Source organism: Nothobranchius furzeri, chromosome 9 (genome assembly GCF_043380555.1).
Source record: "Nothobranchius furzeri strain GRZ-AD chromosome 9, NfurGRZ-RIMD1, whole genome shotgun sequence".
Taxonomy (NCBI): Eukaryota; Metazoa; Chordata; class Actinopteri; order Cyprinodontiformes; family Nothobranchiidae; genus Nothobranchius; species Nothobranchius furzeri.
In genome coordinates, this window is record NC_091749.1 from 65392005 (window position 1) to 65414412 (window position 22408).

The window sequence follows — 22408 nt, forward strand, 5'->3', positions numbered from 1 at the left end:
CATCACTGCTTTTGTTATCGGAACTAAAACACAGCTAAGACCATCGTCACCATCTGTTTTTATAAAGCGCTGCTTCCATCAGCAGAGAATGTCTGAAGTGAGAACACATTAAAAAGAAGTGGTTGAAGTCAAGTGATGTCAACATCAGGAAAAAGGAACATGAGAAACTAGAGAAGTACCAGGGCCTCAAAGAAGAACTTGAGAAAGCATGGAGAGTGAAGACATTGGTGGTGCCCGTGGTCATAGGGCCAGTAAGCCCCAGACTGGAGGAGTGGCTAAAGCAAATCCCAGGAAAAACTACTGCAGAACCCTCAAATTCCCAGGCTTCTGGTAGAGGACCCTCCTAGAGTCCACTGAAAAGACACAGACAGGGTATATATACACCAGGCACATGCAGAAGGGGGGGCGGAGGGTGCTTGAGGCCCTGCCCCTTTTGTCCCATGTGCCCAAAGTGCCCTTTTTGAGGTTTAATGATTTTTTTTAAAGAATTTTCTGTTTGTGCCCCCTCAACAATAACAAAAATAATAATTAATAAAATTTCTGTTTAATAAAGTTATATAGCTGGCGTGAGTCACGTGACCATACCGTTTCTTCCTCACGCCAGAGCGCACAGCCGGTCACAACAAGCTGCGAGCACCCACATTTTCTTCATGGCCGAGCGAGCGGTGCAGAGCTTTTAGGACATACATATTGATTGGGAGAAACGGACTAACACCGGTAAGTAGGATGCACACTACTATACACAGTTATTAGATTATTTTGTACATTATTAAGTTGTTTTGTGGCACTAGGTGTGTGTGATATATTACTAGCTGGGTGTGTCTGTGGCTGGGTACCGATTCTGAACCTCAGTAGATTTAGGAGTAACAAAAAACATTCTGTACATAAGTACTTGTACGAAAATATTTTTTCAATCTTAAATATTGGGAATTTGCCAATAAAATGTTGTTGTTGTTAACTAGGTACCGCAAAGTTGCATTCCTATCGCTGCTGCGTGTCACGTGACTGGGGTCTGGCACAGCCCTGCTTCTTGTTTACAGACTCACTTCCTGGTTCGCAGACTAATAAAACTTGAACGAATTTAAAATTTAGCTACCTTTTAAGAAAGGAAATTAGAAAAATACTAAAGGTAACATCCGTCACAAGTTTTGTGTTACAAAATATTATGTCCTTATCTGTAAATTCGGTCCAGCGTTTTAGGGAACATAGTTTTGTTTTAGATTTTAAGGTTTCTCAGCCCTTCTGGTGGGTTTTACAGTTCACTAATACTATGCGTATTCTCAAAATTTTGGAGTTTATATTTGCTCTCTTTTTGAATGCATTGTATTACAAAACATTATGTTTTAAAGATGTACATTTAAAAAAAACTACAGTTTTCACAGCAAAATTATTTTATCTGTACAGTTCTCTGTTTAGTTCAGCATCATGAAGCAAATTTGTGGCCAAATTATATGCAGTTAGTTTTCTGGAAAAGGAATGAAATGTCCCAGTATGTGTATGCATGAGTTTTATATGCATGAAAAAATATTTGTAAATTAATTATGATATATCATTGTGCAGACATGCCTCGTAAGGAGAGGAGGCGGAAGCAGCGACAGAAAGAGCTATGTGAGGCAGCTAAAGGCAGTGGGTCCCTCACCAGCTGGATAAAAAAAGAGTACAGGTAAGTTGCATCACAGCAACAAGTGTAGAAACAATAATATACACAACTGCAATGTTTTGATGCCAGAAAATGTTTTTGTTAGCCTCTTGATCATGGATTAGGTGCAAGACCTGTTAAATGTGAATAACTACATAATTCATTCATACAATAGCTAATTTTGCCTTGTTCTCAGATGGACAGCAAGTGGAGAGTGATAGATCACATGAGGAGATTGAAGACACACACAACTCTTTCTGTTTATATTTCGGTCACATTCTTATTTCTGACATAAACTCCTCTATTATCCACTAATGTTTAGATTTCCATTTATTTACCACAGGTTTCGTCTCAGATATTTCTGTCTTACAGTTCTAAGTATTTTCACCAATTTTTGCCATTTTTTTATTATCTTACATTAATTTTGTAATTGACTAACATTTCTCCTCTGTTGGTTTTACTACCTACAGTCTGAGATCAACACAGCCTTGCCCTCCAGCATCATCAGCAGCGGCAAGAGGAGCAACCCTGCAACAGCTACATTGTACCCCATCATCAGGTAAAATAGGACAGCAATAGATCAGGAGGTGGAGCAGGTTGTCCAGTAATAAGAAGGTTGCAGGTTTGATCCTGACTTTAATCAGAGATTGATGCTGTTGTGTCCTTGGGCAAGACACTTAACCTGCTTTGCCTCCTGGTGGTGGTCGGAGGGACTGGTGGCGCCTGTGCTCAGCAGCTTCGCCTCTGTCAGTGCGCTCCAGAGCAGCTATGGCTACATCATAGCTCATCACCATCAGTGTGTTAATGTGTGTGTGTGAATGACTGATTGTGTTGTAATGTGCCTTGGGGGGTTGTAGAACCCTAAGAAGGCATTATACAATTACAGACCATTTACCAAAACAAGTTACTTTTGCTTTACATTGTCCTTATGGTGTATATAATGATTCGCTTCCATTTTGAATTTCTAATAAATATGATTTGTTATTCAGCCGGGTATACTGTGGTTATGTCATGGTGTTTGGAAAATATTATTCTGTGCACCCCTTTTTAAATTTGAGCACCCGCCCCTTCAAAGGTCTCTGCACAGCCCTGATATACACAGAGGGAAACAATCAGGGAAACAGGTGACAGATGTGAGTAGAGAGATCTGGAGGGAAGGCAGGTGCATACAATAATCTAATTGAGGGGGAAGGAAACAAGCAGGATGACAGAACCTTAACCTATAACACAATGATAAAACTAAACCTAAAGACTGAGGGCCAAAAATAAACAACTAATAACTAGACGGATAAGGAGGACTAAAAAAGATTGATTAGGAATGGGGAATGATAGAAGGACACCTGAGGGAAGTCTACAGAGGGATGGGGATAATAATGGGACACAAGAGGAAAACCTGGAGTGGGAACTGGAGGGGCTGGGGAACAAAGGGATACAGAACATGACACCGAGAATGTGTTTGTCGTCTGTAGATCCTTCTGATTGTCAGAGTAAATATCATTTCATCTTCTGGCCAAATTATCCCATCAATATTAGACACAAACATATCTGAATATGAAAAACAAACTGAGCCACGTAAAAGAAACAAGTGCACCCCACAGTGTCCTAGACATGTTTTATTATAGAATATGAGCAGAAAGCCCATCCCACTTTTCATTTTGAAAATACACCACTTCCCATATAGTAATGAGAATACATCAAAAGGCCGAATAATGGTTCATAACAGGATTAAAACTGAAGGTATTTGTTTTATTGTTACAAAGAAGCTGTCTGCACCTCTGAATATTGCTGAGATCTGGAGCAGCAGAACCGGTCTGAGCAGAACTTTGCTCCCACAGGTTCTAAGGAATAATGAAGGTGTGGAAAAGGTCAGGTGAGGTCTTTAGGCATGCCGCCTTTGCTTTTATCATTGGAAAGTTTACCAGAAAGAGAAAGTGAACTTCACAGGAGATTATCTGATTAGCAGAAACATGTTTAAATAACCCCTGACCCTTGACTCCTGACTCCTCCCCCTCCTAGGTTACATTCAAGGGTTCTCTAAAGTAGATATGTCCAATTTAATGTTCTAACCGGTATTCGTTTGCTGTAAACTACAAATAATCATCGAACGTTAAGTAACTGATCCGACTTTATCAAGAGTAATTATTTGATTTCATTCTTTCATCTAGTTATAAGCCAAGGATTAGCTGAAACCATCACCTGCAGAAATAAAACCACATAACACTAACCCTAACCCAGCTACAGAGAAGAAAGCTGAAGAGGACCTTGGTACTGTGATCCTGTTTGGGTCGGATCAAGAATCCGTTTACTGGTCAACGTCTGAGTCGATGAGAACATTCTGGTCTTCAGACTTCCTCCTCCTCCTGAAGCGGTAAAGAACCACAGCCAACAGTATGAGGGAAACAGCGAAGCCTCCAGCAAACACCAGGGTGGAGAAGCTGACGGAGAACACATTCCTGATCCCCCAGCTCCGGTTAGACGAGCAGGTTTCAGGAGTCGCTGTTGGAGGATTCCCTGAAAAACAACAGGATGCGGTTTAGGATTCTACTCAGTTCATTTGGTTCTGACCCATTTCTGACCCCAACAGGTTGTTCATGTTCTGACCTTCAGCAGATGGGTCCATCCTCGGCTTTCCAGCTGACTTTTCTTCTTTGGGTGGAATGGGCGGAGCTAAGTCCACAAACTGCAGGGGACCCTGGGTAATGTAGTGTCCGGTGGTCTCCTTGCTCAGCCCTCGTCTCCGTCGGCGGGATGGGTTACTCAGACATCCCTGAGAGCATCTGGAAAACGGACTTCCGGGTTCACACAGGATGACGGAGCAAGTGATGTACACCTGCGGGATGTGAGATTTGGTTTGGATCAAACGTAAATAAGTTATTAGTTTTCTTAAGTTTAATCTGATCTGATCTGAATTTGGTCCAATGGTGCCAAAGTCATCCTGGTTCTGGTTCTGCTGGAGGCTGTATCCTGTCACCCATGCTAAACTCCAGTGATCTTATCCAGTGAGGCAGGAACGGCGGATCTTCCATATTTGATTCTTCCGTTTTGGAATTCAGATGATTTCTTGGTTACCTGGTCAAACTCTCCATTGAACTTGAAGGCTTGAAGCTCGAAGTTGAAGGAAGTCTGATTGGACGGGTGGATTTTAACCGTCTCGTCCTTCAGACACCTGGAAGACAACAATTGTTAAAGTGAGCAAACACAAGCAACAGCTTCCTGGGAAGTTCCTCTGAGATTCCGGCGTTCACCACCTACCCGTTTTGGATGAGGTAATAAAAGAGGGAGTTCTTTGGGTTCTCATCAGGAGTTGCTTTACACGATTCAACAAACAGAGATACGCTCGGGAGCTCTGAGTTGGCTTGGATGCCCATGTAGATCGTCTCCATCAGCTTGACCTGCACTGGGTACGCGTCCGACGCCACCTTCTGTGTGAAGTTACCATCACGGAAAATTTCAAACGTGTAACCGAAGCTGCCGAAGTTGGACTCGGTGAAGATGTAGTCGGACTGGTGGAGATTATAGTAGCTGGAGATGGTGACGGTTTTAGGAAACTCACAAGAGAAGTCAATCTGAACAGTCTTTCTCCGGGTGATGACTTCAGTGGGACGCTCGAAGGAGTGGATCTCATTCTTAAAGACGATGTAGTCTCCTTTATCCTGTTTCATGGAAATGAAAACATGAAAAATGTGGAAGAAAGACAAAAACTCTGCCACAAGAACATGCTGGCTCATACCTCCAGTGTGGTTCCACAGGTGCTGAAGGACATGGTGCCCATGATGTAGGTGTCATTAGAAACCAGCGAACAGGACGGGTCTTTAAGTTTGAGGTAGTGTTCATCGATGTCCGGCATGGACGCCTTCTCCAGCATCACCGTCATCTTGTTAGGGGAGCAAGCGACGGTGGCGTTGCCTGTCAATCACAACATCCTGATCGTCGTCTCAGACGGTTTGGTTTCAGAGGACAAAACAGACTAATACGACTGATCCTGGAACATCTAAATGATTCCTGTCTTCCTGGGTCTGGATCTAATGCAGACGCGCTTCCTCCAACACAAAGTCAGTCAGAAAAATCAGGATTTAAACAAACAAAAGGTTTGTTAAAGGGATCGCTGTGTGTGTGTGTGTCTGTGTGTGTGTGTGTGCGTGCGTGCGTGCGTGCGTGCGTGTGTGTGTGTGTGTGTGTGTGTGTGTGTGTGTGTGCGTGCGTGTGTGTGTGTGTGTGTGTGTTGTCATGTTGTGGGGCAAGAGTCTAACCCAAGACATGCAGAATCAGAGTCAGAGTCGGGTTGTTTGAAAAAATAATAATATTTATTGACAAAACGATGAACTAAGAGCGCACTGGAAAACCAGCGGGTGCAGAAACGGGAAGCAGCGTGGCTTAGAGAGACGAGACGTGTGTGGGAGGGGTGAGCCGGGGTAAATCCAGGGAATGAATGTAGAGCGGTTGAGGTGAATGGTGAAATTGGATCCGGACCGGGGTGGTTCTGGAGAGGGAGCGAGAGGTGGAGGAGATTGGGTCGGCACTTGGAGGAGGGTGAACCGGGAGACGAACCAGAGAATAATCCAAAACGGCGTCGGGAAAATCCTGATGGTAATCCAGATGTGAGGTGAGTAAATCCATAAAAAGTATCAATCCAAGTCACGAGAGAAAAACACACTAGAGAAACCAGAGCTAGAGATAAGCGAGGGCTAGAAACTACCAGTCAGTGGCAATCATCCGGCGTCAAGTCATGTCCACCTTCCTCCTTATAAACCGGCCCGCTGATCAACTGATTAGAAACAGCTGTTGCTCCCTCTCCTGAAACCAAGCACTCAGAGATCGTGAGAAGATGAAAAGAGTACTCACCCCGGCTCATGACAGTACCCCCCCCCCCCCCCCCCACCACCACCACCACCAACGGACGCCCCCTGGCGTCCCAGCCGAGGCAGCCTCGAACTCCCGGATGAGGGATGGGTCCTCAATGAACGAACGCGGCTCCCATGACCGCTCTTCGGGAATGTAGCCCTCCCACTCAACGAGGTACTGGACTCCTCTGCCCCGACGACGAGAGTCTAGGATCTTGTTGACCGTGTAGACCAGACCACCCTTGTATAGTCGAGCAGGAGGAGGAGGAGCTGGAGCAGGACAGAGAGGACTGGAGACCACAGGCTTGACCAGCGACACATGAAAAACCGGATGCACACGCAGGGAGAGGGGAAGATCCAGACGAACCGTAGTGGGAGAGGGTACGTCCAAAACCTTGAAGGGGCCAATGAAACGAGGAGATAACTTGCGGGATGAAGCCTTTAAAGGGATGTCCTTAGAAGAAAGCCAGACCCTCTGTCCAGGTGTGTAAACCAGAGCCGGACGCCGCCGGCGGTCTGCCAACTGTTTATTCCTGAGAGCTGTTCGGTCCAGTGCTGCCCTGGTGGAGGCCCAGGCGCGCCTGGCACTGCGGAGGAATTGAGGTACGGAGGAAACAGAGGTTTGCTGGGGAAAAAGTGAAGGTTGGTATCCGAGAGATGACTCAAAAGGTGACTGACCTGTGGTGGAGGATATATGACTATTGTGCGTAGGGTTGTCACGGTATGAAAATTTAACCTCACGGTTATTGTGACTAAAATTATCACGGTTTTCGGTATTATCGCGGTATTTTTTAAGCGGTGTTGCATATGTTCAGAAAGCATTGATAGTCCTGTTCTACACAAACTGAAATAGTTTTGAAAAGGTTTAACAGTGTTTATTAAACCTAAAATAACACAAAGCCTTAGCAAAAGTGCAAATTTTCCACAAGTAAAGGAACAAATAGCTTCTTTTTCTGGAACATGTTACAGTAGTCAGTGCAGGTTTAAATTATACAAATCCAAACATTCAAAACATAAACAATATGTAAACAAATCAAAGAAACACCACTTGTTTTCTCATATACTTGTTTTCTTCATTATCAAAATGAAAATCTAAAACTCCAGTCCACACTTGACTTGAGCACTGTACAAGTCAACCTTAAAAAAATATGTATTTAAAATAAATAGCCACTTTAAACAAATAACTAAAATAACTACTACACTATGTAATCAAATCCAAATGTTCAAGTATAGATGGCATTGAATAAGTAAACAAATCAATGACAAGGAGCTAATTGTATATTTCTCTTCATCAACAAATAAGATGCTTCATCCAGCAACAGGGTGTCCGTGACACGGTTTAAATGCTGGCAGAGGACGCTGCGGCTGCAGTATATAGTGTCTCGTTGCATTCTCCCTCAACCAAAAGTCCTCACATCATGTATTTAAGCTAAAATGCTAATGTTAGCTTACCTTGCACTGGCTGTAGAGACGTGGGTGATGGTCACGCAGATGTGCCATTAGATTCGAAGTGTTGCTGCCTTCTGCAGACACTTGTTTCCTGCACGTTCTGCAAACAGGATAGCCGTCTTCTATTAACTGTCCCTCAGCATTTTTCAGAAATCCAAAATATGCCCATACTTCCGATTTAGTCTTCTTTGAGGGATGATGGATGTCCTGGGCGCTGCCGTCTCCTCCTTCGGCCATTATTTCAGCTTCAAAGTTTTGGTGCCGTTGCAAACTAAAAAGTGCGTGTGCGCGCCGCGGGAACTTCAGCTGAAGCGACGGTGGCTGGTAAGGGTCACCGCGCCGAAACCGCGGCCACGGTAAACCCACCGAGATCATTTAGTTTTTAAAAAAACTGGACGGTTATCTTTATTGTCGACTTTTTTACCGGGGTTTACCGCTATACCGGTTACCGTGACAACCCTAATTGTGCGCATATTCAACCCAAGGAAGGTGAGTACTCCAGGAGGATGGATGAGACGAGCAGACACAGCGCAGCATGGCACCCAGCTCCTGGTTCATCCGCTCACACTGTCCATTGGTCTGGGGGTGATGTCCCGAGGTGAGAGCCACCTTAGCTCCTAGGGCCTCCGCAAATTCCTTCCACACCCTGGAGACAAATTGCGGACCACGGTCGGACAGGATTTCCTCTGGGATGCCATGGAGACAGAGGACGTGCTTTACCAGGAGCTGCGCTGTGTCTGCGGAGGAGGGAAGAGATTTGAGTGGGACCAGGTGACAAGCTTTAGAAAATCGGTCGACAATGGTGAGACTCGTGGTGAAACCTTTAGAACTAGGCAGACCACATACGAAGTCCAAGGCTATGTGAGACCAGGGGCGAGATGGAGTGGGTAGTGGATGGAGAAGACCGGCTGGGAGGTGATGGTCACCCTTTTGTTGTGAGCAGGTATGACAGTCTGAGATATAGCTCTTGGTGTCTTTGAAGATGGAGGGCCACCAGAAGGTCCGTCTTTTGAGTGCCACGGTTCGACCTACTCCTGGATGTAAGGAAAATTTGCCAGTGTGTGCCCAGTGTATTACCTTACTCCGCATGGACTGAGGTATGAACAGCTTCCGTGGAGGACCGTGGTTGGGACCGGGGTCCCTCCTTTGAGCCTCCAAAACCTGGTCTCTGATCTCCCACGTAACACTTCCGAGGATACAGTCAGGAGGTAGAATGGTAGCAGGCTCGGCTTCCTGATCAGGAGCGTATTGTCTGGACAGGGCGTCTGGCTTGGTGTTCTTGTAACCGGGGCGATAAGAGATCTGGAAGTTGAATCGTGAGAATAAAAGGGACCAATGGTGCTGGCGTGGATTTAATTGTTTGGCTTCTTTAAGATAAACCAAGTTCTTGTGGTCGGTCCAGATGATAAATGGGTTCTCCGCCCCCTCCAACCAATGCCTCCATTCCTCAATTGCAAGTTTTACCTCCAGTAATTCACGATCACCCACATCGTAGCGACTTTTAGCTGGGGTAAGGCGCCACGAGAAGAAGGCACATGGGTGGAGGCGTTGATCCTTCTCCGATACTTGAGATAACACAGCACCCACTCCTGTGTCTGAAGCATCCACTTCCAGTGTGAATTGTCGCTGAGGGTCCGGAGGGTGCAGGATGGGGGCGTTGGAGAACTTCTCCTTCAGAGTTCGGAAAGCAGATTTGGCTTTTGAGGACCATACAAAAGGCTTATTTACTGAGGTGAGACTGGTAAGTGGGGCTGCAGTCTGACTATAGTTTCTTATAAATCTACGATAAAAATTAGCAAAGCCCAAAAACCTCTGAAGTTGTTTTCTGGTCGATGGAGTGGGCCATTCCTTTACTGCTTTGACCTTCTCTGGATCTGCCTTCAAACGCCCGCTCTCAATGACGTAACCTAAAAATGTAACTGTGGTGACATGAAACTCGCATTTCTCAGCTTTAACATAAAGTCTGTTTTCGAGGAGACGCTGAAGTACAGCTCTCACGTGTTGGTTGTGCTCTTTCATGGTCTTTAAGAAGATCAAAATGTCATCCAGATAAACTGTAACAAACTTGTTAATAAAATCGACCAGAACCGAGTTCACTAGAGCTTGAAATACAGCGGGAGAGTTTGTTATTCCGAATGGCATTACCAGGTATTCAAAATGTCCCAATGGAGTCTTGAATGCTGTTCTCCACTCGTCCCCCTCCCTCAACCTCACCAGGTAATAGGTGTTCCTGAGATCGAGCCGGCTGAAAATGGCTGTGTCCTGGATAGGTTCAAAAGTGGAGGAGAGTAGAGGCAGTGGATATTTATTGCGAATGGTGATCTGGTTCAAACCTCTATAGTCTACGCAGGGTCTCAGTGTTCCTTCCTTCTTAGGCACAAAAAAGAACCCAGCACCTAGGGGGGAAGAGGAAGGTTGAATGGTTCCTGCGGCAAGACAATCCTGGATATACTTCTCCATGCTCTCCCTCTCAGGCTTGGAGAGATTATAGAGACGGCTAGATGGTAGTGGAGCCCAGGTAACAAGTTGATGGCGCAATCGAAGGGCCTGTGTGGAGGCAGAGAAGCGCGATCTTTACTAAATACCAGCTTGAGGTTGTGGTAGATCTGAGGGACAGAAGATAGATCAAGATCAATATCCTCCATAGGAGGAGCAGGAGGACTGCGTGTGAGCAAGGTGGCAGATTTTAAACATGTTTGGGAACATTCAGGACTCCATCCTAAAATCTTGTTGTCTCTCCAGTCCAGGATGGGGTTGTGGCGAACCAACCACGAATGTCCCAAAACTAGTGGTGACTGGGGAGAGGGAAACACATAAAAACTCAATGTCTCTGAGTGATTTCCTGACACCAACAGGCGGATGGGTACGGTCTGGTGGGTGATTGTGGACAGACCTCGGTTATCCAGTGAGGAGACAGATAGTGGTTTAGACAACCTGGTAGTGGGAATCCTCCACTTTGTCACCAGCTGATGGTCTAAAAGCAAGGGCGTCAGTTTGTTTTCAGAATTGCTGGGGACAATAACCATACACTTGAGTGGGGTTTAAAAATTGCTGGGGACAATAAAGTAGGCTAGCACAGGGGTCGGCAATCCGCGGCTCTGGAGCCGCATGCGGCTCTTCCATCCATCTGATGCAACTCTCTGTGCTTGTAAAATAATAAATGGATATTTAAATAAAATGCTTTATATTTTACTGCATTAATTTTACATCTGTATGCCAATTCTAAATGTAGATTGTCTGCGTAAACCTGAACAGGTCCAACCCGGTCTGCGGTGGTTGACCGGTCACGCTTGTGCGTAATCATATGGGCACTTTATGAGCTGAAGAGGATGTGAGATTCTGGGCTTCTCCTCAGACGGCTCCTGGATGTGTCGCCACATTGGAGCCAGGAACAAGCACTATTCAGCCAAAGTTTCATAATCAGGGAACATTTTCTAAGTGACAAGTCTCTCTGAGAGACAGGGTTTGGAAAACACTCGCTTCAGTGGGAGGAATCTTCCCGCATGCGCACTGCATGGTTCTCTGCGTGGCTCTAGGGTTAATCAAGTTTAATTGTTTCTCTTTGCAACAATCTTCACAAGAAGGCAAAACAGTTAAACGGCAGGTTTCAGATATTTCCATTTGACTGTTTATTTTGACAGATGAACTCAAGGATGTTGCTTGGTTTGAAAAAATTACCCCGACGCACACGGATGCTCATGGATGAGCTGACATTTTAATCGTTAACGCACACGCGGAGGTAAAATATTCCCATCAGAACATCAGAGCTCTTTATACTGGACACTGTGTTCAGCGCGGCTCGGAGCGCCCCCGGTGGACAGTGAGCTGAAGATCTGAGGTTCCAGCGCAGTGCAGAACCACGCGCATGCGATGATTTCCTCCCACTGAAGCGTTCTGGAAACCCGGTCTCTCTGAGGGATGTGTCACTTGGAAAATGTTCTTTTTATGAAATTATGAAACTTTGGCTGAACAGCGCTTGTTCCCGTCTAGTTCCGCATGAAGCGTAGAGACATTTGATCACGCACAAAGTTTATGTGGAGCAGAAGCGGTCGGGCCACGGCAGATGAAACGTTCCTAGCCTACATGAAGTGAAACTGTCTAATTGTAACATTAATATGTTACTGGACACGCTGGTCTGGTTGTTTAGACCAGTGTTTGAAGTGGAAAACACACACACACCAATTAAAATATAAAATAATGCTGATAGCGTGGACTAGAAGACAGGTGATGGTTTACGTATTTAAATGATGATCAGGCTGCTGTAAAATGTAATCTCCATCCACATCCAGACACAATTATCCTCTATTCTTTCTCTATTTGCTCTGCTCTTGTCTGGGCTGACGTAGCTGACGGTGCGCGCGCGCCTAACTAGCGGCTGATGCACATTTTACGCATTTGGAGAGGTGGACTGGATGCTGTGCGTTTACTGGAAGATGGTCCACTTAACGCACGGGTGTAGACTACATATTAATGACAAATGAATGAAAATTAAATTGTGAGTTTTTACTTCATATTTTAGTAATAAAAATGACGGGGGAACACATTTATGACATCTTTTTAAACGAAATTTTCTAGCGTGACCTGCCTGCTTCACTTAAGTCACTGCTTATTAAGGTCCGTCCAAAATTACCGTGGGAAACGGGTAATAATGGTTCTTTGATGGGAACAGGGTGCCGACCCCTGGATAAGATCTGAGCTGGTAAAACAAAAATCCTCATCAGCAGGCGTTTTTGAAAGTGGGGGGGACACAGCTGCCAATCACAAATTTTGCCGGGGACATGTCCCCGGCGTCCCCGGTTAAAATGACGCCTATGTCTAAAAGGGACTGCTCACATCCAGAGTCCAGGAGAGCCTCGATAGATATCTGTCTAGAGTCATTTATCAACATACAAGGGAAAGAACACCGAGAGCTAGCATAGTCTGAATTTCCACCCACCAGTAGTCCCGGCTTTACCGGTGGGCTCCCCCTTTTGACAGAGCGGGGCAATTGCTTCGAAAATGTCCAGACATTCCACAGTACAAGCACAGACCTGACCTGATCCGATGCTCTCTCTCCTCCCGAGAAAGACGAGTTCTCCCCGTCTGCATAGGTTCCTCTGCTGATGGTGAGTCCATTTGTACCCGCCCTCTGGCTCCTAACGCTCTCTCATGCGAAGAGGGAACCATGGGCGTCGACTCACGTCTTCTCAGCTCACTGTGCCGTTTGTCGATGGAAGTTGCCAGCCGAATGAGCTCCTCCAGAGAAGTGGGTTCCTGGCATAAAGCCAGCTGGTCTCAAACTCGGTCATTTAGGGGCTCGGTAATTGCTCCAATGAGGGCGTCCTCATTCCAAGTGGTCCGAGCTGCTAGGATCCTGAATTCCAACGCCAAGTCCGCCACCGCTCTCCTGCCTTGTGATAGAAGCCATAATTCTTTCTAATGTCAGATACAGACTCAAAACTCCCCAAAGTCATTTTTAAATCAGACAAAAAATCACAGAAAGGACCATCCAAAAAAGAGTGATTATGGCTTTTTGCCTCGCCCAACGTAGGGCTCTTCCTCTCAATAATCCTACTATGTAGGAGATTTTAGCAGAGTCTGAGGAAAAAGCTGTAGGGCAACGTTGGAACGCTAGTTGGCACTGTAATAAAAAACTGTGGCATTCCTCAAACTCACCATCGAAAGTGACGGATGGCGGTGATGGAGCAACATGGAAGTGGGTCTCGTTCCAGGACCTTGCTGCTTCCGGTCCAGGACTACCGGTGGCAACCTGACCTGCTGCTGAAGGTTCCGCTGAAGGGGGTGGCTGATGTGTGTGGGACAAGGTTTCTTGAATGTGCCGAACCATATTTTCTAAGTGCTGATAACGTTGGTTAGCTGCAGTAAATTGTTCCATAAGTAAAGGGAGAGTTTGTTCCTGCTGAGATAAGCGGTGTGAGATGTTTGAGAGAACTGATTCCGCGGGGTTAGTGTTTTGGCCGGATGATTCTGTCATGTTGTGGGGCAAGAGTCTAACCCAAGACATGCAGAATCAGAGTCAGAGTCGGGTTGTTTGAAAAAATAATAATATTTATTGACAAAACGATGAACTAAGAGCGCACTGGAAAACCAGCGGGTGCAGAAACGGGAAGCAGCATGGCTTAGAGAGACGAGACGTGTGTGGGAAGGGTGAGCTGGGGTAAATCCAGAGAATGAATGTAGAGCGGTTGAGGTGAATGGTGAAATTGGATCTGGACCGGGGTGGTTCTGGAGAGGGAGCGAGAGGTGGAGGAGATCAGGTCGGCACTTGGAGGAGGGTGAACCGGGAGACGAACCAGAGAATAATCCAAAACGGCGTCGGGAAAATCCTGATGGTAATCCAGATGTGAGGTGAGTAAATCCATAAAAAGTATCAATCCAAGTCACGAGAGAAAAACACACTAGAGAAACCAGAGCTAGAGATAAGCGAGGGCTAGAAACTACCAGTCAGTGGCAATCATCCGGCGTCGAGTCATGTCCGCCTTCCTCCTTATAAACCGGCTCGCTGATCAGCTGATTGGAAACAGCGGTTGCTCCCTCTCCTGAAACCAAGCACTCAGAGATCGTGAGAAGATGAGAAGAGTACTCACCCCGGCTCATGACGTGTGTGTGTGTGTGTGTGTGTGTGTGTGTGTGTGTGTGTGTGTGTGTGTGTGTGTGTGTGTGTGTGTGTGTGTGTGTGTCTGTGTCTGTGTCTGTGTGTGTGTGTGTGTGTGTGTGTGTGTGTGTGTGTGTGTGTGTGTGTGTGTGTGTGTGTGTGTGTGTGTGTGTGTGTGACAAACACTACACAGATGTTAATTATTATCACAGGTCAACTCTTTTAAAGAGGATTTCTGAAATGTTAAAAAATGATGTTTTATACTCATGTTAAGACATTATATACTTTTGAAATTTAAGATTTTCAAATAAAGTTAAGTTACTAATTTACTTACTTCAACTTTTCAAATTTTGAAAAGTTTCAGGTTTAGGATTAAAATCAAGGTTCATAGCAGAAATTAGAATTTAACCCTCCCACTGTCCTAATGGGTGTGACCCCGTGAGGAAGGTTGACCATTGAGCAGGGTTGATGATTTATCCCATGTGGCATGGGTGAGGAGTGAGCACCACCTCACCCCTGCCACGTCGACCTCGAGGGATAAACCATCAATCCTGCTCAATGGTTAACTTTCCTCGCGGGGTCACACCCATTAGGACAGTGGGAGGGTTAAAATGTCCTAAAATAAAAGAAAATATCCATCAATCCTCTTCCGCTTATCTGGAGTCGGGTCGCGGGGGGCAGCAGCCTAAGCAGGGATGCCCAGACTTCCCTCTCCCCAGCCACTTGGGCCAGCTCCTCCGGGTATATCCCAAGGCATTCCCTGGACAGCCGATACTCCAGCATGTCCTGTGTCTTCCTTTAGGTCTCCTCCCGGTTGGACGTTCCTGGTAAACCTCACAGGGAGGCATCCTGACCAGATGCCCGAGCCATCTCAACTGTCTCTTCTCAATGTGGAGGAGCAGCGGGTCTACTCCGAGCCTCTCCCGGATGACCGAGTTTCTCACCCTATCCCTAAGGGAGAACCCAGCCTCCTGGAGGAGAAAACTCATTTTTGGCAGCTTGTATCCGCGATCTCATTCTTTCGGTCACTACCCAAAGCTCGTGGCCATAATGGTAGGAACGTAGATCGACCAGTAAATCAAGAGCTTTGCCTTCCGGCTCAGCTCTCTCTTCACTACAACAGATTGGTACAACGCCCGCATCACTGCAGACGCAGCACCAATCCAGCTGTCTCGCGCTCCATCTTTTCTTCACTCGTGAGCAAGACCCAGAGAAACATGAACTCCTCCACTTGAGGCAGGACCTCGTCCCTGACCCGGAGAAGGCCTTCTACCCTTTTCCAACTCAAGATTATGGTCTCGGGTTTAGAGGAATCAGCTTCTCTAAAAAATATTTAAATGAATTATTTCCATCATCCATCCATCCATCCATCCATCCACACAATCGTGCTCTAAAGAATGTAGCATCAGTTTACATCAAATCCAAACTGTTCGGGGTTCATTTCACGAAAACACAATTTAACTGTTTAAACATTGTTAACTAAACCTAAAACAAACTAGTTTATATTAATGTCTATGGTTTGTTTACAGATTGTAAAAAAGGTAACAAACCTTGGGTGCTAATTGCACGGGTCACCATGACAACGACACATCTCATCTCTGATTGGCTGCAGGATACAAATGAACAAACAAGTAACAACCACAAAAAACATGGAGACAATAAACGAAATAACAGATTTTAACATTTTGTCTGGAGCTGATGCTGAAATTTGAAATTTGAGTAAAGAGAACTTAAATGAAAAATCTCATTAGTCAGAGCATCATGTTTGACTTGAAACTGTCCTGATTAGATTCAGTTGCTTTGAGGTTTCTTTGCGCATTTGAAGGAAGGAAAAAAGTCATGAAGACGCTTTTTTACTGTAAATTTTGCGGAGCCTGTACAAACAAAAGAAAGGAGGAAATAAAAGTGTTTGTTTTGCTGGTTCTGGTAGAGAAAAACCTCACGTTTGTGTTGTTTCAGCTGTGAAGCAGACTGGTACCAGTCTCTTCAGGTCACGCCGCTGTGGAGTCCAGCTAAGAATCACCTCGGCCTTCCCAGTCAAGTCAGTGCTGAACTCCCGGGTCATGTTCCCAGGTCCGCTCACCTGGAAGCTTCGGATCCTTCAAACAAGTCAAATCAGACAGAACCAAACGGAGGGATGTGTGTTTAGCTACAAAACAACACCAGATAGAAGTTAGCGGTCCGTACTGGGAGTTCTGGGCCTGAGCCTGGGCGTAGAGCTGGAACGTCTGGCCCGGAGAGGCATGAAGAACCTCTCTGTGTGATGGGGTTCTGGACAGGAACATGGGCAGCATAGAACCGGCTACACAGGTCGAGATGGGAGGAAGAACTGGAACATAAGCAATAAAAAAAACCTTAATCTGCTTTTTGTCTTTAGTTTGGATTTGTAATAAAAACTCAGACATGAATCTGCATGTCAGAGTTAATATTTGATTTTAAATGTCTTTAATTTTTGGTTACTATTTGGATTATATTTGTGTTAATCATAGTTTAGTTTTTAGTTATTTCCTAGCTTTTCAATACATATATAAAAAATAAATACATTCTCATTTCACCCTCCGCGGGTGGTCTCCTCGTTCCAAGCTCGGATCTTCTACCAGAAGCCTGGAAGCTTAAGGGTTCCTCAGTATCTTAGGTGTTCCTAGAGCTGCACTTTTCTGGACTGGGATGTCTGATGTTTTTCCGGGTATCTGCTTTAGCCACTCCTCCAGTCTGGGGCTTACTGCCCCAAGTGCTTCGATGACCACGGGCAAACTGATGTCTTCACTCTCCAGGCTTTCTCAGGTTCTTCTTTGGGGCCCTGGTACTTCTCTAGTTTCTCGTGCTCCTTTTTCCTGATGTTGCATCACTTGGTTTAGCCACATCAACCACAACGGCTGTACTCAGTTGTTTGTCTACCACCACAATGTTCGGTTGGTTCACCATCACCATTTTGTCAGCCTGGATCTGGAAGTCCCGCAGGAGCTTGGCTCTCGTTTTCAACCACCTTAGGAGGTGTTACCCACTTTGACCTTGGGGCTTCCAGTCCATACTCTGCATAGATGTTTCTGTACACGGTGCCAGCCCCTTAGTTGTGGCGTTCCACGTATGCTTTCCCTGCCAGCATCTTACACCCTGCAGTTATGTGGTGGATTGTCTCAGGGGCCTACACCTTGGGTCTTGTCTGGTGTGATAGATCTTGGCCTCTGTTGCTCTGGTGTTCAGGACCTGTTCCTCTGCAGACATATTCAGTGCCTCTGTGCTGTCCTTCAGACCAGCTCTTTCTAGCCGTTGGTAGGATTTCTTGATATCCGCCACTTTAATTATCTGTCGGTGGTACATCCCTTGTGGTAGTGGTAGTGTGCAGTCTCAGTGTGCTGGATTTTAGATGGAACCCTCCATGCATGGTTAGGAGCTTCCGTGTCTTGACATCTGTGGTCTGTATTTCTTCCTTTGGCCAGCTTATTGTTCCAGCAGGATATCTGTAGCTGTGGGTTGCCCAGGTCTTGTCCTTGCCATTGAGCTGACTTCTTAGGACTCGCCTTACTTGTTGTAGGTATATGGCTGTGGCTCCTTTCCTTGCGGCTTCATCAAAGTTGCATTGTTCCTTCTAGGAGTGAGACCCCTTCTGAGTGGACTATCTTCCCTTTCTTTGTCACCACTTCTCAAGTCTGAATGACATTCTGACATCAGTGCTGTAGATCCTGGTGGTGTGGATCACTGAGTCGATTTCTCGTTCACTCTTAGGGTACAGCTTTATGTCATCCATGTACAGGAGGTGGCTGATTGTGGTGCTATTCTTGAGTCGGTATCCATAGCCAGTCTTGTTGATTATTTGGCAGAGGGGGTTTAGACCTAGAACAGCAGTGGGGACAGGGCGTCTCCTTGGTATACGGCACATTTGATGTAGATTGTGCAGTTGGCCTCAAGAGTGGTTTTCCACGGCCCCACTGAGTTTACAACGAAGGCTCTCAGAGTTCTGTTGATGTTGTACAGCTCCAAGCATTCAATGTTTATGTATTTAGCAGACTCTTTTGTCCAGAGCGACTTACAAGTGATAATCGGCATGTTGCCCTTGAGGCTAACAACAACAATAACAACAACTTGACATCAATCATGGAGAGGAGGGAACAAAGGAGTGGACGGTAGAGAGGGGGGTAGGGTGCAGGGAAGGTGCTGGTTAAGAAGATGCTCTCTGAAGAGCAGGGTCTTCTAGCCTAGTGAACTAGACCAAATTCTAATAAATAATAAATTTATTTAGTCTGGCTTGCCAGGCTAGGGTCTTCAGGAGTTTCTTGAAAATTGAAAAGGAAGCCGCAGTTCTGGTAGTGCTTGGAAGGTCATTCCACATTTGTGGAACGATGCATGAGAAGAGTCTGGATTGTCCTGAGCGTGGTGTAGGCACTGCTAGCCGACGATCCTGTGATGACCGGAGCGGCCGGGCCGAGACGTAAGCCTTTGCAAGAGGATTCAGGTAGATGGGAGCCGTACCGTCTCGGACTTTGTATGCTACTGTTAGCAATTTGAATTTGATGCGTGCTGCTAGCAATGGTAGCCAGTGGAGCTCAATGAACAGAGGGGTGACGTGTGCTCTTTTTGGCTGATTGAAGACCAGACGCGCCACTGCGTTCTGGACCATTTGAAGAGGTCTCACAGTACAGGCTGGAAGACCAGTTAGAAAGGCAATGAGTCAACGATCCATGAATGCAGCATTGAGTCATAGGCTTTCTTGTAATAAATCCAGGCCGTACACAGGTTAGTGTGTTGGACTTTGCACTATATACTGTGTGTGTGTGTGTGTGTGCGTGTGCGTGTGCGTGTGCGTGTGCGTGTGTGTGTGTGTGTGTGTGTGTGCGTGTGCGTGCCTAAAGGACTCACCTTCAACAGAGAACTGCAGCATTACGCTACAGAGAGGAGGTGAGTTGGTGTTGAAGGTTCCTCGGGACGCAGACGTTCCGTCTGAGTAGGTCAGAGAGATGTTTGATGAGGGAAAGTCCTCCAGGAGCAGCTCGAACACATGCACCCCACTTTGGACTGTCCCTGCGTTTCCTAACGTGCACGCAGACTGAGAGGAAGCAAGACATTTAAAATGTTAAAATAATCTGTATAAGTACATAAACTTAGTCCAGATCCTTAATCACACTGACAAAAGTTAATATTTCAAATAAATTATACATTCTGGAGACACTGGGGAGGAAAACATTTCTACTTTATTCATAAGTTCCATTTTAAAGGTTTCGCTCCTATTGGAAAGGTTTGCAACTTTTATTTATAATAATTAAGTTTTTGTCTGTTATTCAATAATGTAATTTTACTGATGAAAGTTTAATTTCATATTTTAACTGATTTTCTTCTGTCTGAGTTTATTTTTCTCCAAAAACGTATGAATAATAAAGTGACTGGAAGCAAACAGGAAGACAAGCCTCTCTCCTGCAGAAAGGAAACGTCTCCGTGATAGAGGGGAAGTCATTTTCTCTGTAGATGTTTCATCACCTGGTCCAGGGTGAAGTTGGCAGGAACTGAAGCTTCTGAAGTGAAGCGACATCTCACCACGTCTCCATCCGGATCATGAGCCAGAAGACGAATTCTGGTGAAACAGTTCTGGGGAATCCTGGAGTCGAAGATCGGTTTAATAATGCTGCTCAAAAATCCGTTGTCTGGGTATTTTAACACAAACGTTTGTTTTAAATGGACATGCAAATAAATCTGAACAGCGGTGACTTTCGTACCGTAGAGAAGGCACTGTTGTGGATACAGGACAGCTGTTCAGGTTGAGGGAATCAGATCGGGTTCCCAGATCCAGGTCTACCCGACTGGTCCAGCTGGTTTTTCCTTCTACGTTGGACGTCCAGCAGCATCCCGACTCCCTCGGAACAACCAGGACCAGAAACACAACTGTCAATAAATGTTAATGTTATATCAACAAGCCAATTTTCTTGTTTCAGAAGATTTTTTAAAGTATATTTAAAACAAGAAAAAGTTTCTTAAATATTAAATATGAAAAATTAAGTAATCAGGTAGTTCAGTAGTAAAATTTGAAGGAGATTAAACTTCAGGAGGAATCTGTCTAAACTGGGTCCACATCCGAACCTCTGATCCAGATGTAGACCTGCTTGTAACGTGTGAAATGAGTCAATGTTGCCATGGAAACATTTATTCTTGTGTTGCAGACAGTAGAAAGGGTGTAAGCCTCAGTGTGGGGTTTGTTCCTGTTGGACCCCGCAGAAATGAACCGGACTGGTTTTTGTGCAGCCTGGACTCTCCAACACCTACAAGAACCCTATAAAGCAGAGGTAGGCAATCCCGGTCTTGGAATGCTGCTATCCAGCATGTTTTAGTGTTGTCCCTGTTCCAGCAGACCTGGTTTAAATCAGTAGGTGATTAGCATGCTTCTGCAGAGCCCGATAACTTGTTAAACGGGTGAATCAACATTAAATTAGGTGTTGGAGCTCAAACATGGTGAATAGCAGCAGCACTCCGGGACCAGGATTGCCTTCCTCTGTTGAAAAGTTTTCTGGTTCTCACTTAACAAATGTTTCAATTAAATTCCTATTCATCTTCATTGTGTTAATTTCATTATTTCCTCTCATTTTATACATTTATTAAACAGCAATGAAGAAGCATCAGATTTCAAAAATAATACAGAAATGTTCTGTAGGCCTGGGGCTGCAAACAACGTTAGAGGAGCATGCTGCCATCTCCTGTTTTAACTTTTGTAACCCCAGTCCTTTTGTGGACAATGTAAAGTCAATTTAACCCTCCCACTGTCCTAATGGGTGTGACCCCGCGAGGAAAGTTGACTACTGAGCAGGATTGATGGTTTATCCCTTGGGTCCATGTGGCAGGAGTGAGCACCACCTCACCACCCCTGCCACGTGGACCTCAAGGGATTAACCATCAATCCTGCTCAGTGGTCAACTTTCCTCGCGGGGTCACACCCGTTAGGACAGTGGACGGGTTAAATGGAACTTAGTGTAGCAGCCAATCCAATTTCAAGGGTGGAATGTGCTACCCCAGGCAGGGCCGGCGCCTGGGGCGCCATCTGATGGTCAGGGCGCAAAATAAAAATTTTTTAAAAATACACAAATGTATTAAATTTATGTTTGTAATATGAAATGCACCCTGTACATATTCAAAATTTCCCTCTGAAATGACATGAAATTAAAACATCAATATTTAAATTCAAATGATCTGGCCTGCATGACGAGCTCCCGCTTGGGCCCCCGCTCCGATGCTTTTGACCGTTTAGGGTGCCGTAGATCACGTGCGTGGGTAGCACTGTAGAAGGACATGGTGTTGTCGTCGTGTTTAAACTTTTGATATCTTTTGCGATGAATAGAACACCCAAGCCATCGGGATGAGCATTCCGAAAGCCAAGGAAGGAGGAAGAAAAAAAACAGGCCCAAAGCAGAGGTATGTAGACTTTATAAATTTAGGGGTCCCCAGGCCACTCCCTGGATACGCCCCTGTTCCTTTTCAATCCCTTTCTTTTTTGATTTATTGTTTTTTTTTATTTGACTCTTTTCCTGTCCTCTTGTCTCTCATCTTCCTGCATCTCCTCTCCATCCTCCAGAAAAACTGATTCCTGGCTTCCTACGTTTTCACCTCATGAGTTACTTTTGAACTACGCAGATCAACGGGACCTACCGACCACAGACCGCGCCAGTGAGCTGAAGTCACCGGAGCACGGGTGATGAGCCCGCAGCAGCAGAGCACGTCATGCATGAATGGAAGACAGAAAGTACCAGAGAACACGAGTGGACATAAACGATTGTGTGGCGTCATATTTAGAATTGTTACTGTGGCCGTGTGGAGGATGCAGCTGCCTGGTGTGCATCAGCAAACAGCGCTCTGCTGCTCAAAAGAATACCTGTAACGCTGAGAGTCCATAAAAATAACGCAATA

The 22408-nt window shown here is 45.5% G+C and overlaps 1 protein-coding gene and 1 long non-coding RNA gene across 2 annotated transcripts; one reads left to right on the plus strand and one right to left on the minus strand.

Annotated features, from left to right (window-relative positions):
• Window positions 1-605: 605 nt before the first annotated feature.
• Window positions 606-2669, plus strand: LOC107381474 (uncharacterized). The gene is made up of 3 exons (XR_001572466.3): window positions 606-717; window positions 1561-1663; window positions 2110-2669. It is a non-coding gene; the product is annotated as an uncharacterized lncRNA (long non-coding RNA).
• A 565-nt stretch (window positions 2670-3234) lies between these two features.
• Window positions 3235-21260, minus strand: LOC107381475 (ZP domain-containing protein). Its single transcript, XM_015953169.3, has 11 exons — window positions 20233-21260; window positions 19997-20114; window positions 19382-19568; window positions 16712-16853; window positions 16468-16623; window positions 16075-16130; window positions 5370-5545; window positions 4892-5292; window positions 4709-4805; window positions 4241-4469; window positions 3235-4150 (listed from the first exon to the last, which is right to left on the minus strand). Exons 3-11 carry the CDS (start codon window positions 19401-19403, stop codon window positions 3942-3944), a joined length of 1488 nt encoding a protein of 495 aa, XP_015808655.3. The 5' UTR covers window positions 19404-19568; window positions 19997-20114; window positions 20233-21260; the 3' UTR covers window positions 3235-3941.
• Window positions 21261-22408: the final 1148 nt, after the last annotated feature.